This window comes from Colletes gigas, unplaced genomic scaffold (assembly GCF_013123115.1).
Source record: "Colletes gigas isolate AHSC1104 unplaced genomic scaffold, ASM1312311v1 Colletes_gigas_Sc00001, whole genome shotgun sequence".
In the NCBI taxonomy this organism is placed as follows: Eukaryota; Metazoa; Arthropoda; class Insecta; order Hymenoptera; family Colletidae; genus Colletes; species Colletes gigas.
In genome coordinates this window covers 10,663,250-10,678,980 of record NW_025106630.1, presented here as the reverse complement: position 1 = coordinate 10,678,980, position 15,731 = coordinate 10,663,250, and the positions used below count along the sequence as shown (strand labels likewise).

The following is a 15,731-nucleotide window of genomic DNA, read 5'->3' as shown; positions in this document are numbered from 1 at the left end:
AGAACGACGAATCCCAATAAGTGTCAGTAAACAGACCAATGAGTATCGACTACTGAATCGACCTATAGGAACACTTGCTCAAAATCGCGCCCTTTCTTTCGTCGTTTAAACACAAAATATATCGATTAGTAGATCCTTAATTTTGATCGTCAATCGATTACCTCTACTTCGTTGTAAAATACAACAATGAAACGTAGGGATATAAAGCTATCGAAAATGCCGGGAATTATTGAGGATATTACGGATTATTGTATATATTGATTTACTTTCAGACCAGTAAAACTACAGTATTTTTTCATTGCACATAGATACACAGATAGGAAATATTCTTTATTTATACTCGGTAGCTGCATAACACAGTAATTATCAGAAATGCAGATACAGTAGCACAAAACGAAGGTTACTAACATCGTCCAACGAGAACCGATCGTTTCGTATCGAAAGACAGGCGGAGAAAACGATAGTACACCTTACGATATATTCTAATGTACTCAGAGTCCCCTCTTAACGATTTCCGTAATCTTATAACGACAGTAAAGCTGTACGATATCGTAATTCTGATTGCTTCGTGAAACTGTACCTGCTCTATCGTATCACCGATCATAATAAACGGTACAAGTTGTCGTACATGCTCGAACGATAAATATCGCGACGGATAAGGAAAGGAATGCGTCTCTCGACGCGTTTTGCCGTATCTTCGAGTCCTCGGTTGACAATCTTTAGAATTTTACAACTAAAATTACGTCATACGATATCGTACTTCTGAATCGCGACAGGTAACTACGCCTCTTATCATCGTCGTCTAGAGTAATATACACAATGACACTGACATCCCAAAGAAACGCAAAGGAAATAGCGAAGAAAACGCCCGCAACTATCGGGTCTAAATGATATATAATGTGGAATGAATTCTGAAGATGTACTTGTTGTTACAGCTAAAAAAATTTATTTACACTGACTGACATCTAGGATGATTACGAGTCCCTTTCCAAATCACCGTTCGTAAATAGTCGATTCATATACGTTCACGTGTATATAAATACATTTATTCTCTGGAAAACTATTATATTTTTTAAATATATCCCTACGTTTAGAGTTCAGGGCTGTAGATAGAAGACAGATTTTATATATAACGTTACAACATTTTGCAATGTTTTAAGCGTTATTTGGCAAACAATGCATCCATTCGCCATGTTACATGCTATAATAAATTTAAATTTAATACGTTTATGATTACAATATTATAAGGCGTGTATAGAATGTAAAAGGCATCCAAGGCACAACTTGGGCGGTATGTACTTAAGTATATAAGTCGTAGCATTATAGTTCTTTAGTGTAACATTAACCAGGCCTTCTCGCAATTAGTAATCTGAAAAAGAGTAGCAACGAAGAAGCGATTAACAGGTGATTTGGAAACGAGATTCGTAATATATTGTGCTTGCATTAATAAAGAAATCGAAATACCAACAAAGAGTAAAAGCTCCAAGTATAGGTATTATATATGTAACTATTTATACATACATCTTGCAATAAAGCATTTGTTGCTCGTTACGAGTGCGACAAGCTCGACATACCTAAAACATTAATTTCACATTTGTTTCGATCGGTGTACATATTTAAAAATTTCATCAACACCAATTATTATCTAGAGTGGTGGTCTCGGTGAAAAATATTCTTTCGTTTCAACTAAACTGATTTCACAAGTGATCACGAAGAAACGGTAAGTGGAACGATAAATATTCTTCCGATTGAATATTTTTATTCGCCGTGTATAAGATCGTCTTATTTTTCTCATAACGGGTTATTGTCATATTTCCTTGTACGATTTGCATTCATAGGTTTAATTATTTTTTTTATTACATTCGTTAATTCGACGAAGCAAAAAACATTTATCATCGTTGATCACCCACGCGCAATTTGTTAAATTTGGTAGCAAAGAATCACAGCTAGGTATATCGACAAATAAGTAACAACAGGCGGCAGTGACTTCTGTTTCACAGTTCTCAAGTACTCTTAGATAGCGTTATATGATCCGTATACCTTCTTCATACTTATAATTTAAATATACGTAGGATATACATAAAAGTAATCTGATGAATAGTTATGAATTTATCAGCAAGCCAGAAGATCATTGGAATATACATTATGCCACAGGCAATCACTTTTAAAATATTAAGTAAAATTTGTGCTTTGTAATACCTGTGTATCTTCATGCAAAAATTAAACAAGGAGTTGGTGTTTGCGAACAATTATATCATGGAATTAATGTTCTGTCATAAATACATAAAAAGATACAGACAAGACCATTATTAATACCAAATCTTTCATGTGAAAGTCCTCTCGGTATCTCGGATTTCACTGAATTCGAACTAAATATTCATATGACCTTTCTAGCTCATTACCGAATGTATGTGACACGCGATTGTTACACACAATGTTGTATAGACTTCTTATAGAACTTGTACATCGGTCATTAAAATATATGAAGTGAATTACATTCTGTTTGAAGTAAATATTTTTTATAAAAAATTCATTTTTCGTAAGAAAATTAATACACGTAACATTCAATATGATTTGGCATAGTTTAAATAAAGAGCGTCACATACATACGATTTTGGCACTTTTCAGAATTCTACTTATAAAATTTTCATCGTTTTGTACCAAATATAACACCAATTATTTCAATTGCACACGATGCCATATAATTATTATACTTTTTGTATGTACATTAACCTTTGCCAAAGTCTGAAATTTGCAAACACTTCTGAAAAGTGCAAAGCTAATATATAATTCTTATATTACTCTCAAATCTGACAAGTAGCAAGTAGGTAGATGACTCTGTGTTAGTTGTCACATTAGTTTCTTATAAGGCTACATCCAAAGGCTTACATTATATGAATGTTAGGGAACGTTGCACAAAAAATATTCTTTATTTGCATTATTAAAGTTAATATTCCAATATGTCATCGGATGCAGTTAACTTTCAAACGTCAACGTGAGATCAGCATCTGATGTCTATATTGAAATATTAATTGCATTACTATTAGTAAAATCGAAATTAATAATCCTTAGATTACAGTCTTTATAGTAATAAATTTGAATAGTCTAAGGCTTGTTTAGGCATAAATCAGATGCTTTAAAAGCACGCGTATTCTGTTTAAAACTGTAAACATTAAAAATGTTATATCATTGAAATCTGAATTATTTCTCCTTATTGACTGGTAATTATTTATCTTCGTTCCATATTGGTAGATTTGTTCACCTATGATAAAAAAAGACTCAAAACAAATCTAGCGAAGCATTCATGATATAGCGCTGGCAAATATTTCCACAACAATTTTCCATATAAAATAAAGTATTAGAAGTAGTTGAATAGATTTGAAAAATATGATTTTTCATATATATTTAAGACATATCTTTTACTATAATTCTCTCCCTATGTAACAGCCAAAAGTTGTACAGCTTTTGCGCGTACATCGTGATCTCTCAAATTTTCGTATCAAGGATCACATTCAATACTTATTGACTTTTGCAATCCTTTATTTTCATAAGAATTATATTATCAATTTTCTTCGTTGCGCAGACACGAGATAAGTCTCATATTGGGACAGCATTGTCTTGCTTACCATTCTCATTATTCTTTCTTTAAATCTCTTATGATGTCTATATTACTATCGCACTATGTAATATTAAAAACTGCTCTTGAATCATCAGGTTTCTTTCTACATTTCACTATTTTTTTTCTCTCCTTGCAATTAAACACGAAACACAAATTATGACACAGAACTTATAGCATTATGAGGAGAACCCATTTGTGTTAACACTTTATCCAACCACTGTAAGGGTCCATGTAGGTGTGCCTCGATCCAACAGGGTGTTGATGTAACATCTTGTCTATGGTACTCAGCACCCCATCCTTTAACAAAGGACATTCTGCAACAAATATTGTTATTATAGATACATCATTATTTTCATTCTTAAATATTAACTTTTTAAATTATTATAAAGTTTACCTTATTGTACACATTTTTGTTAATTCATAGACAGCTTCAAAACCATGATTAACACTTTGTGAAAGCAGCTGAGCAAACTCCTGATTATTAAATATCTTCAATGAACATCCTGGTGGAATCTTACAAACTGTACTAGGATGAAACCCATGATGATGATTACAATTTCTAGATTGCACAAATATAGCAGAATCAGAGAGACATTCTGCATACACTTCACCACCTACATAATACAGATGCACTCCTTTGCCTATATGCCTTCTTGTATTTTCAATAGTAGAATTTCGATTAACATTAGACAACTGTCCAAGGCAAAAACGATCAGAGTTGTTACTTGGATTTGTAAAACCATCCACAATAACAGAGTGAGAATGACAATGAAAAACTTCACCCACTCTACAATTTAATTCGTAATATGCGATAGAGGCCCAATAAGGCGGTTCTTGGTAACACACTGGAGCTACTTCTGATGTTCCACTTGTATCCATTGCTACTGGATCAGGTGGTGGTGATTGTCCAGGTTGTGAACCATCTTCAGGCGGGGAATATGCTGGAGGTGGAGTTTCTGGTAATCCATTAGTACCATATGGACTTTGTGGATTTGGTGATGTTGTGCTTCCTGGACTTGGAACAGACCCAACAGAAGACATAGGTGAAGTTGGATTTACACCACCAGTGGATCCAGCATTGAATCCACTAGAAGAATAGGACACATTGTGTGGCATTGTTGGTTCTGCTATTTGTTGAAATGGTAACAATGAATGTCCTGGAGCATATTCTGAATGTCTAGGAACCAGAACTGGTGGTAGTACTGGGCTTTCCACTCTTTTATAATGATAAGGATTGATGCAAACTTCTTTCTGTTTTGCAGAGAAAGGGTACTGACATAATTCCAAAGGTTTCAATTCATGGTGTGACTGCAAATCTGGCCATCTCCACACTCGACAATAAATTACATGCGGTAAACCCTTACGATGTGAAACTTGCAATCTACCATCTAAACTTCTTGGAATTGTAACACATTTGCTAGGCGTTCCTGGACAGCTTAAAGCGTGTTCTAATTCTTCTATTGCACCTTTTCGTTTTTTTAATTTTTTTACTAAAGAATCCACTGCCTTTTCTGCCCATTTTTCCTCTTCGTCACCCTGTTTCCAACCAAGCAACTTTTTCACAGCAGGACTAGTAAATGAAAATAAACTGTTCAACGAAGACATAGGTCCAGAGCTTGATGATCCTTCTTCATCATCCATGTTAAAAATACTGTAATATGTAAACTATCTCTATGATGTTCTTATGGTATTTCTGTTCCTAAACAACCTGTAATTCAAGACAATCTATCAAGCTCCCTAGATTTAGAATTTCCTAATATAGTTGACACAAATATCTCTTGTACGTCTATTACTCTCTACTTTGGTTAAAAAATGATAAAATTATATATGAAATACTAGGTAGCTGTTAAAATCTGTCTGTTTCGAATTACAAAGGCGTTAATAATGCTGGCGACGCAAAGAAACAAATATTGTTTTATATGTGAGGTTAGACGTTTCTAAAATCCTGTTCGTACAGTTCGCAGAATAAAAAGCATGTAGCAGCAGCACGTCGGAAAGCGTATTTTAAAAACACATGAAAGAAAAATGAAAGTTAACCAGAAATAAAATTGCATACACACTTACGTACAATGGCCTAGCGATCCAGCATTGTTTTTACTACAATCTCCCACTCCTGTTACCACATTCTTGACGCCAACCTCTCGCCATCACAATCAATTAAAAATATCCGCGAATTTATCGATTCCACACCTTGACTTTATCGTATTTTTAATGACAACAGTTCTACGAACACGATAAACATCTAAGCAAATTTTCTTGTAATACAGTATCGCCACTCGCAGCGTACATAATCTTTCTGTCTCTCTCTTCCACCTTATCTTCTCTCCGTCTTTCAATCTCGTTTCCGTGGCGGTCGGGGTATTTGCAATGAGCAATAGTTAACAGAGAACGTTCAGAATTTCAGAAAACGTTCGAAACTTTCTCGCGTACTCACCCAGAATTGAGTATCTAAAAATTTATTCTAACGTAGCGAACTGTTCCCTGCGATATTTATTTACTCCGTTTCTCGCATGCAGTTTCAGCTACAGATATTTATCCTTAGAAAGAACGAAACGTCGTATAACAGTGTTATGGCGTTCGAGAACATCATGGCGCCGTGTTTACGAAGACTGAACACCGCGAGAACTGTACACTTTTAACTATACTGATACACGTTGCTTGCAATTTGTCAAACTCCACTATCGTCGTATGTTACCTTCGATGATCGGCCTCTCTCATCCGCTGTATTTTTAATACGCAAATATTATTTATGTATACGTTTATGTACAGCGGTAATATGCACTCATCGTGCTACGCAACGCGACAATGTATTCAACGATAAGGGCTGATCGTAGATGACTCACTTGGAGAATCTGTTACAACATTTTTGTGTAATGAAAAAAAAATACTATTTTACATTTTTAAAAACATTTTTTTAATATGATCTCGTTTAGTTTAACCAAACTGTTGCACGTAATGAAATTATTTCGTTAATTTCGCGTTTCATCAGATCGATTAGAGTAAAAAACAAATAGCTGTGATTGGTACGAGCTAAACGCGGAAATGGTGGGAGATTTGATTGTTTCAATTATCGGTTACAACTGTAAATATAAAAGACGATGTATTTAAGTAGTAAAAAGTTATTATACAGTGGTACAAAATTTTGTACATATACATTTTTTTTTATTAATAAACGTACTGTTTTGCCAATGCCCTCAAAAATTTTGCTTTACGAATATTCGCTGCCTCCCGCTGTATCTCCTCGTTATTATTGGAATTTAATTCCAATAAACCGATTACTTTAATCTAAAATAATAATTTTTATAAATTCCCTATCTTTTTGAAATAAGGAAACTCTATATGTACGACCACTAACCGCCAACTGTTTTCTATGATGTTCACCACGCTTCGTATGCAAATGTATAAGATATTCAAGAATTGTGGTGTCCCAAATACAATGATAATATGCATCCATAGCATCGGCCGGAGCGCAACTTTTTTGATCACTCGCTACCATTTTAAATGCTAAAGAATAATCTACCTCTTCCAGAAACTGGCATAAAACGGCAGCTTGAGTGTAACATTGTAAATGAGCACAACACTTGATCATGCGTCTATAAACAAGATCGTCAATCTGCGAACGTGGTACCGGTTGACTAAACAGATCGCTAGCTACCATAATAGCCTCTAAATAACACTTCATAGCGCTCTCGTAATATCCTAAAACTAAAAATATTGCGTCTTTAAAAAGACTCTGAAATGGCCTAAAAGTCATCGCGGTACTTTATCCAGGTCATTTTGTATCTTTCAAAAACTTAATACAGAATAAAAAATGAAATTTTTAAACGAGCCCTCAGCTTCGATCTATTGGAAAAACTTACCGGAAACATGAAATACAAAAACCTGTAAAAATTGTTAATACATACCAAAATTCAGATCCCCCATCAATCTTAACCAACAAACATTACTTGGATAATATTTCAGAGCTTGTGTTAACAATTGAAATAATAATTCCCCAATACTTCTAATGTTATAAGAATTAGCACTGCAAAACATTTGTATATGGTTATAAAATAATATAAATTCTACAATATATGGATACTTACTTTGGTACACCAGCTGGCCAAAGAGAAAGATACTGTGTATGTAATTCAAGACTAGATTCATCGCGCAGAACGTTGCGTAAACGTGCTAACAATGAAATGACAACGGTAAGAACCATAGGTTCGCGTAATCTATTAAGAGTACCGCCTATACTTGCAATAACGTCTCTTGAAGCACTACCGCTGCTAGTTCCGCTACTACCGCTGTTACTACGTTTTTGAGGTTGATCCCTGCTTGGACCGAACGCAACTAAAACTAAAAATAAAACTACTTAATATTTCATGAGAATCTATAACATACGTTATTGTATAATATCTATAAAACTGACCCATATCCCATGCCTCTCTTGGAAATTTTCGGTTTCCCTTATACTTGACAATATCTTGACAGACACTGCTAACAGCTGCTGCAAACTCAGTGTAACTCCAGCGCTTCTCTAGACTTGTAAGATAATCCCATTCGGCCATATTTAAAAGAAATACAGTACAATATTCAATGATTTCTTGTCGTGGAATAATTTGATCTGTTGCTTGTAGTGTTCCAAGGCATTGTTTACACCTTGTAACCAAATTTTGCGTATCACCTATAGTATTTTTATGCTTTACATATCTCGATCGTTGTAATATAGTATTGAATTAAAGATGCTTACACATATTTGTTACTGGCCATACATGAAGACACCTCCATATTTCAACAAGAAGACATTCCCAATTTACCAATTTACATAACTTAAATATTAACGTATTACCGCTTTGGGAGTGTTGCTGTGCTTCTTTCTCTAACACCGTTAAAATTTCAATTGCCCCTTCAAAATCTTTAGACATTACCAGCTCTCTACTTTTTGCTAGCAATACGTATGAATAATCTTGAAGAAAGCCCCTAGGAAGAGACATTACAACACTCTGTAATGGAATAGGTAATTCCCAACAACTGTTCACATGCCATAAAGGTTTCATTCGATGTTTTCCATCTAAATGTATCAATATTTCGTGAATTTCAGTAGTATTGTACGATTGTATTAATTTTTGTTCTAATTCGAACATCTCTATTCTTGTGCTTTCTGAAATTAGAATAACATATCGTTATATCATATCCGTATAATTAATTAATATTCATATGTACTAACTAGAGTATGTCGTTAACTGTACACCCCAGTCATTTTTTAACAATAAATCGGGTAACTCGAGTTCTTCGTCAGTGACTGATTTCCTAATTTCATCTAATTCCTTTTCATCAAATAATGTTAAATACAAAGGGTCACCGAGTATTTTGGAAGCAAATCCATCGATATTGCTCGTATGTACAAGATAAAGTAAATAACGAGAAATTCGTTTTTTATCTATATCGGATGTCTTTTCTAAAACATTTCCAAGAGCCTAAAATGATCCTTATATAATATGAATAATGAAGGAATAATGAGAAATTGTTTTAAACAAAAAGAAAAACCATGTTACCCAGAAAAATACGTCGATTCCTTTGGAACCGGCTTCTCGTATTTCCGTCACATAATCGCCAAGAATAATACTACCGTCCAAAATTTTTCTAACCAGATTCAAACATTGAATTTGAAGTAAAAGATCACGAGCTACTATAAGCTTTCTGTTAACAGATCCTCCTTGGATATCAAGTTCTAAATTATCTCTATAAACTTGTGGAATTTCTCTTGTAATATTATCTGCTTGTAAAATTTGTAATATATTCTGTAATAGAAATATGCTGTTAAAATCCTCCATACAAATATTTTTTTCAGTGAATATTCAAAGGTATATACATTGTATTGATCCTTGATCGATGTTTGCAGTTGTTGAGTTAAACTTGAAGTAATACCATCTATAGGCACTTCACATGCTATGCAACAGCCATCTAAAAATTTCTTCTGAACTTTGCAATACAAGTTACTTTCCAAGTTATTCAAATTATAAAATAATTCTTTTGCCTGCATGATATGACGCTTTGCTTCCTGATACTCTTCTTTTAATAAATGAAACCTTGCTAGATCATAATGTATCTAAATAAAAATGTTAAAAATTTAATAACAAATATAATGCTCTAAGAATAATATGTTATAAGAATGATACCTGGCATTTGAATTCCTCTAATTTTATGGGATACATATTTTCCCAATTTTGTTTTATCTCTGTGCTGTCTTCAGTCAGCATTTGAAAAGTATCAAAGGATAACATTTTTGGAGTTAAGTCTTTATTTTCCAAGACGTTATTTAAAACATTTATACTATTCGATGCTTGTGCTTCTAATTTTCTAATTATATCATCTATTACACCTAGTGGTACATATGTTGATTCCTGAATCCCTGGACTGATATACAAAATAAAAGTACAGTAAAAAGGGGAATGATTTGAAATGTATTCCATAGATCATAAATGTTTAAAATCTTACATATGAAGGAACTGTTGCTTTGATTGTTTGTTATGCAAGGCTCTGTAAATAATTGCTCTTATATGCCACCTGTGACACAGAACCATTGTGAACAGAACTTGGTCAGAAATTGTGTGTATTGAAAATTCAGGTACACTAGGTATTTCAACAGTTAAATCTGATGTTATATAAAGAAGATCTTGCAATAATGTCATTTGTATTGGCAAGGGTAACATTTTCTCTAATATATCTAAGTCCCATTTCAAGTGTGCTGCCACTTTTAACGAGAGAATCTTTAAAGCAAGATTTCTGTGAGTCCATTTATTCGTAGTATTAGATTTTACTTCATTTGCCTCTGCATCGACAATTTTCACTTCATTTTCCTTCTGTTCAGAGTTTATTGTCATAAATTTTATTATCAAGTCTGTGGCAGAGGGGTCTATAATAAGAGTGAAAATGTAATTTAGGCAGTAGTTTTATTAGCCATTCGGTGCTATTTATGTTAAATGTGACATTTAAGGTTAGATTACTATTTACCAGGAAAGGGTTTAGATAAATGTTGCTCCAGTAACGATGGATTTAATAAAAATTCAAACCACAGAATTGTATCGGGTGAAATAGGCACCGTGCCTGGCCTTAATAAATCCACATCCATTATGGCATCGTTAATAACCCCACGATGTTTAAAGTATGAAAAGTCGTAATGCATTCATCGTCGGACCAATGTGGTCAGATTCAGAATTCAGTATGGCCAGATTTGGCATAATCGAGTGCATCGACGACGACACTAGTAACGACGAATTTCCTTAGCGTTTAACAAAGTGGTGGGAAAAGCAGACATATCCTACCGCACGAGCCACATGTTACGTGTGGTCAGCGCTTCGCGCGACTTCGGAACATTTATAAACTACTCTAGATGGCGCTAAAACGAAATGTTTCTCTGTCGTTTGTTTGATAAGGAAAAAGCGATGTGCAATGATACCATGCGCAAAACGCGCGCCATTTCAAGTAATGTTTGATCAATTATGAACCCGTCGTGCGATTTTTCATGTTTACATTTGTCGTTTAATGGAATCTCGTAATTATGGTGAGACTAACTACCGAGTACATCGAAAAAAAATGTTCTCAAGCTCAATTAAGCAAATCCCTCAGCAAAAAAATCAAAAAAGAAGAATTGTACGGGCTGACTCACTTACGTATGAGTAATATGTTTATTAGCAGTATTGTAAGTTATCGTTATCGAAAGATAGCAGCATGTAATACGAGCCTTGATAATATCAGCACATAATTGTTCGTTTTGTAGGGTAATTTTGGTCTTTATAAAAACCTTAAAGTGATATACTTACAAAATAACAATATATCGGCGATAGAAAATTTACACTTTGCATCAAATTTGACTCACCTCTATCTACAACATAATATAATAAGCAAAATAGAGAACTTAGATTCCCTTAAAAAGCTTCAAACGCTGTACTTGGGATACAATAATATAGTCGTAGTTGAGGGGCTCGAATGTTTAAAAAATTTAACTACTTTAGACATTAAAAATCAAAGGCTTAATCTTGGGGAATTGCTATGTTTCGATCCACGAAGCGTATATACTTTATCCGTAAGTTTACAGTATTCTGGTGTCTTCGTTATCGCACGAAAAATTGTTAAATAATTCATTACATTAACACCTGTGACATTGTTTTCAGACTTGTTTAAAAGTGCTCAATATCTCTGGTAATAAAATGAGATCCTTAAAGGATATCAAGGACTTGAGTAAATTAGAAGTTTTAGATGTTAGAAACAACTTGATCGACGATATCGATGATCTGACTGAAACTATAAGTGCCTTGATTTCTCTAAGAGATTTGTATTTGCAGGACAATCCTGTAACTCGGCATTACAGATACAAAGAAAATCTTATCGCCAATAATGATACAATAAGTGCGTTCGCATTCGGATATTGTATTTGCATTTTATTCTAAGATCTATTAAATTTACAGGAAATTTAAATGGAAAAACGGTGACGGATATATGTCGATGCTTTATGAAAAGATTTAAGATGGAGAAACATCTTCACCGAACGAAAAAGTCCTCTAGAACCACGTTAGACGAAGATATTACAAGTGATTTTACATAATTCAGATCCTTTATATAAAAACGCTCCTACATTATAGATGTAATTCTTTTCTTCGTTCTAGATTCACTGAATTTACCACCGGCGTTTAAAAAGTCAATGTCTAGAGCAATGTTTCAACATCCTGGTCCAAAGTTATCTATTACAATTTCATCAGCTATCGACGAAATGCAACCACAAATATTCCCGCCTTGGAAAACAGGTATATTAACAGAAAATCTATTCTGCTTATCATAATATGTATATACATTATCAATGATAAATCGATTGTTACAACTAATTCAGCGCCAGGTACAAAAACTATAAGACACGGTCATATCACACCAAGACCGTTTTGGAGTAACGTAATTAAAACCAAGCAGCCTCGTGTTGTGCGATCATTGATAAAGAACAAAGCTATTAAATTACCAGAAATTTAAATTATCTAGCAACATATTATAATAGAACAATTTCTTGTATAACATTTAATACATTTGCCATTATTCGCTTTTACAACGTTACAACAACAAATTCGAAAAATAACAAACTACACATGTAGCATTACACGATCATAATTGTGTATAATATTGAATACTATACGTATATGCATGCAAGAAAACAGATTCTCTCAATTAGATGTGTTCTTATTTATTAATATTCTTTTTTTTAGAAAATTATTTATAATTCATTGTATATTTTTCATTGATGTTTAATTTTTTTTTTTTTATAATATACGTATTATATTAAATAACTACTATTTAAATTATTCGTTATTGCCTGCATGCTGGAAAGTCGTGCACAAAATAAAAATAAAATCTATAATAAAGGTGTGCAAAAAAAAATATATATATGGCAAACTATGTAAAAAGCTGACGGCAAACTAATTACAATAATATTTTATACAACTTTCTAGCACCGAGGCAATATTTATATTATATAAATGTGCATGTAACATAACATTTTTTAGAACTGAAATAAAGTATATTGAAGTTCATGCGTGTGAAACAATAATTCAATTTAAATATAACAAAACGTGCATAGTTAAACAGTTAATATGCAGATGTCCTTATGCACGAAACACTATTACAGTATAATTATGACGTTATAAAAGTATAATATTAAGTATATAATATTATAATTATTACGTTACCGCTAAATGAACAACAGAAGTATTAAAGTACAAAATACTAGTAACTACATTTGTACACTGCTTGAAGATTCATATATTATTTTTAATGCTTGACCTGATATGCCAACTAAAATATAAATACATGAATCTAATACGGGGTAAAGAAAATTTTGTTCACATTATGAATTGAGCTTGTAACTTCATAGCAATTTCTTCAAGCAGAGCTAGTATAAAATTATGATAATTATAGTTTTATGAAAAATTAAATAAATAAGTTTTAAATGACACAGGCATTTATAATACATACATACTTGTTAGTCACTATAAGCATGGAATGTTAGATACAATAAAAACAAATATATAAATTATAATCTTACGTGGTATAAAAGGTACAAGTAGAAAATCAATTTCTTCTTTATCGTAACTTTACTGCCTTTTGTCATAACGAAACATTAAAATCGATCTGTGAAATTTGCGTATATGAATTGCTCACAAATAATAGTCAGGGAACAAAAAGAACTAATACAATGGTTGAGCATGTCTTAAAATATGAGCTAATACTACGAAATAAAATGAGATTACTGAATCAGTATATTTTATAACATTCGAACGTTAGCTGCCAGCATATAACAAATCTAACTTACAAGACAAAATGCAAATCGCACGTAGATGCTCGGTGATTTATCCTTTGTTCTACATACGCTATAATCGTTCTATATCGTAAGAGGAAATTATTTACTCTAGGAAAGATACAATGAACGTAAACAGCTAAAGTCTAAATTTTTTTGAAAACTAGTAGATATATAAACATTTAATCCAGTTATGGTTATGTAAAAAGTAGAAAAGTAAAAAAGATTAGTTTATAATTAACACCTGAAAATATTATTTAGCGTTACAAAATAAATGCTTTGTGCAAAAATGCAAGCGTAATGTACATGTAATAGTCGTTTGAACAACACTTTTAAGAACAAAGGTATAAACAAGCTTCGTACAGTGTGATATGCATATCTTAATGCTGTTTCACGATTGCCGCATATACATACAATATACATATTATTCATACATAAGTATATGAAGCTGCGGTATGTTCTAATATTTATAAATTTATATATTTATATATAGCTTTATTTCTTTAAAGAAATGTGATTTAAATCTTAATAATTTTATTGTAGATTCAGGTTATCAGCCTTCTCTCCTTCTTAGCATAATTTCTCACGTTTCGTAAAATAATTAAATTAACTATTGAACAAACGAAATCTTATATGAAATTGTAGTCTTAAAACTACAAAAGTTACAGCTAAATTTAGACATATACGCTGACCAATGCATCATAGCTTTTGGCATGAAGTTACATACATATAATTTATTATCCTATCAATATTAAATTTAATACTAATAATTCTTATCATTCTTGAAGTATATAATTTAACAAAATCTACATAGTTCCCAAATGCATATTTTAAATTATTAAATAAAAATTGTATACAATAGCAATGCGAACAACACGGCTTTATTCCTGTTTTACATTGCTGATACTATATAATACTTTAGTTTATTGGAAACTTTGTAGATTTCTATTGTTTTCGTCAAATAATCATAGCTGTTTATGTGTACATGTATATATATATTTTTTTTTTCTGTATATATTAATATTTTATATTTAGAGGCCTTTGACTTTGTCGCACAATGAACATCACATAACATTCATTAAAAAAAAAAATATGTCACAAATAACGAAACTATACAGAAAAGTATTGCAGAGAAGCTACATTTAAATCGCACGAAAGCGACGTGAAGTTTTTTGTATGTCGGTCACTTATATACTATAAATATTTCGCTATTACTTTCCATATATTCATCTTTGAGAAATTTCTTTGTATCAACAGATTCATAAAATCACACTATACGTGTAATTGTTATAATTTTTGTTATACTGTTTATTTGTATTTGTCCATGTGTATGTATATATACACGTTTATAATAGTTGTATAATCCGTTTAGATATCAATAATATATTTAAATATTTTCAATTTTTCAAAACATTTTTCAACTGCAATATTGTTTAAAATTATTTTCATTTTTACTATATTAGACTGACGGATGAAGTTTCAAAAATAGAAATTTCAATTACAACAGAAAGCAAGTCTGCAAAAACTTAAAAAAAAATACGAAGCTTACTAATATTAATATTCTAGTGTATGTTTGAACAAATTTTTATGTGAGTGACACCAATATACTCGTCACGCGAGACATCGCATGAACATCATGGTTTTACTTGCTATGGAATAGTAATGTAAGCTTGTAGGGCACTCTGTCTTATATAATTATGAACAAATCATTTTTTGTTTACGTGAATACATAATTATGTATACACGATACGTATAATACATATGTATGCCCCTGTATATGTAAACAATACA

At 32.2% G+C, this 15,731-nt stretch overlaps 3 protein-coding genes across 4 annotated transcripts; 1 reads left to right on the top strand and 2 right to left on the bottom strand.

The window, feature by feature from the left end:
- Positions 1 to 926: 926 nt before the first annotated feature.
- On the bottom strand, positions 927 to 6,406 carry LOC122397404 (protein mothers against dpp). Of its 2 annotated transcripts, none has more exons than XM_043396556.1 (3): positions 5,684 to 6,406; positions 4,014 to 5,327; positions 927 to 3,933 (listed from the first exon to the last, which is right to left on the bottom strand). In XM_043396556.1, exons 2-3 carry the CDS (start codon positions 5,258 to 5,260, stop codon positions 3,774 to 3,776), a joined length of 1,407 nt encoding a protein of 468 aa, XP_043252491.1. In that variant the 5' UTR covers positions 5,261 to 5,327; positions 5,684 to 6,406; the 3' UTR covers positions 927 to 3,773. The 2 variants fall into 2 exon arrangements, with proteins under 2 accessions (XP_043252491.1, XP_043252499.1); XM_043396564.1 differs by having other exon boundaries at positions 5,688 to 6,406.
- A 378-nt stretch (positions 6,407 to 6,784) lies between these two features.
- On the bottom strand, positions 6,785 to 10,933 carry LOC122404137 (integrator complex subunit 8). The gene is made up of 12 exons (XM_043408081.1): positions 10,616 to 10,933; positions 10,100 to 10,517; positions 9,781 to 10,018; positions 9,474 to 9,710; positions 9,157 to 9,402; positions 8,829 to 9,078; positions 8,352 to 8,762; positions 8,031 to 8,285; positions 7,705 to 7,957; positions 7,525 to 7,643; positions 6,975 to 7,324; positions 6,785 to 6,904 (listed from the first exon to the last, which is right to left on the bottom strand). Exons 1-12 carry the CDS (start codon positions 10,785 to 10,787, stop codon positions 6,785 to 6,787), a joined length of 3,069 nt encoding a protein of 1,022 aa, XP_043264016.1. The 5' UTR covers positions 10,788 to 10,933.
- A 229-nt stretch (positions 10,934 to 11,162) lies between these two features.
- LOC122395011 (protein phosphatase 1 regulatory subunit 42-like) lies at positions 11,163 to 12,737 on the top strand. Its single transcript, XM_043392285.1, has 6 exons — positions 11,163 to 11,303; positions 11,382 to 11,687; positions 11,776 to 12,010; positions 12,070 to 12,192; positions 12,268 to 12,405; positions 12,489 to 12,737. The coding sequence occupies exons 1-6, from the start codon at positions 11,163 to 11,165 to the stop codon at positions 12,620 to 12,622; spliced, it is 1,077 nt and encodes a 358-aa protein (XP_043248220.1). The 3' UTR covers positions 12,623 to 12,737.
- Positions 12,738 to 15,731: the final 2,994 nt, after the last annotated feature.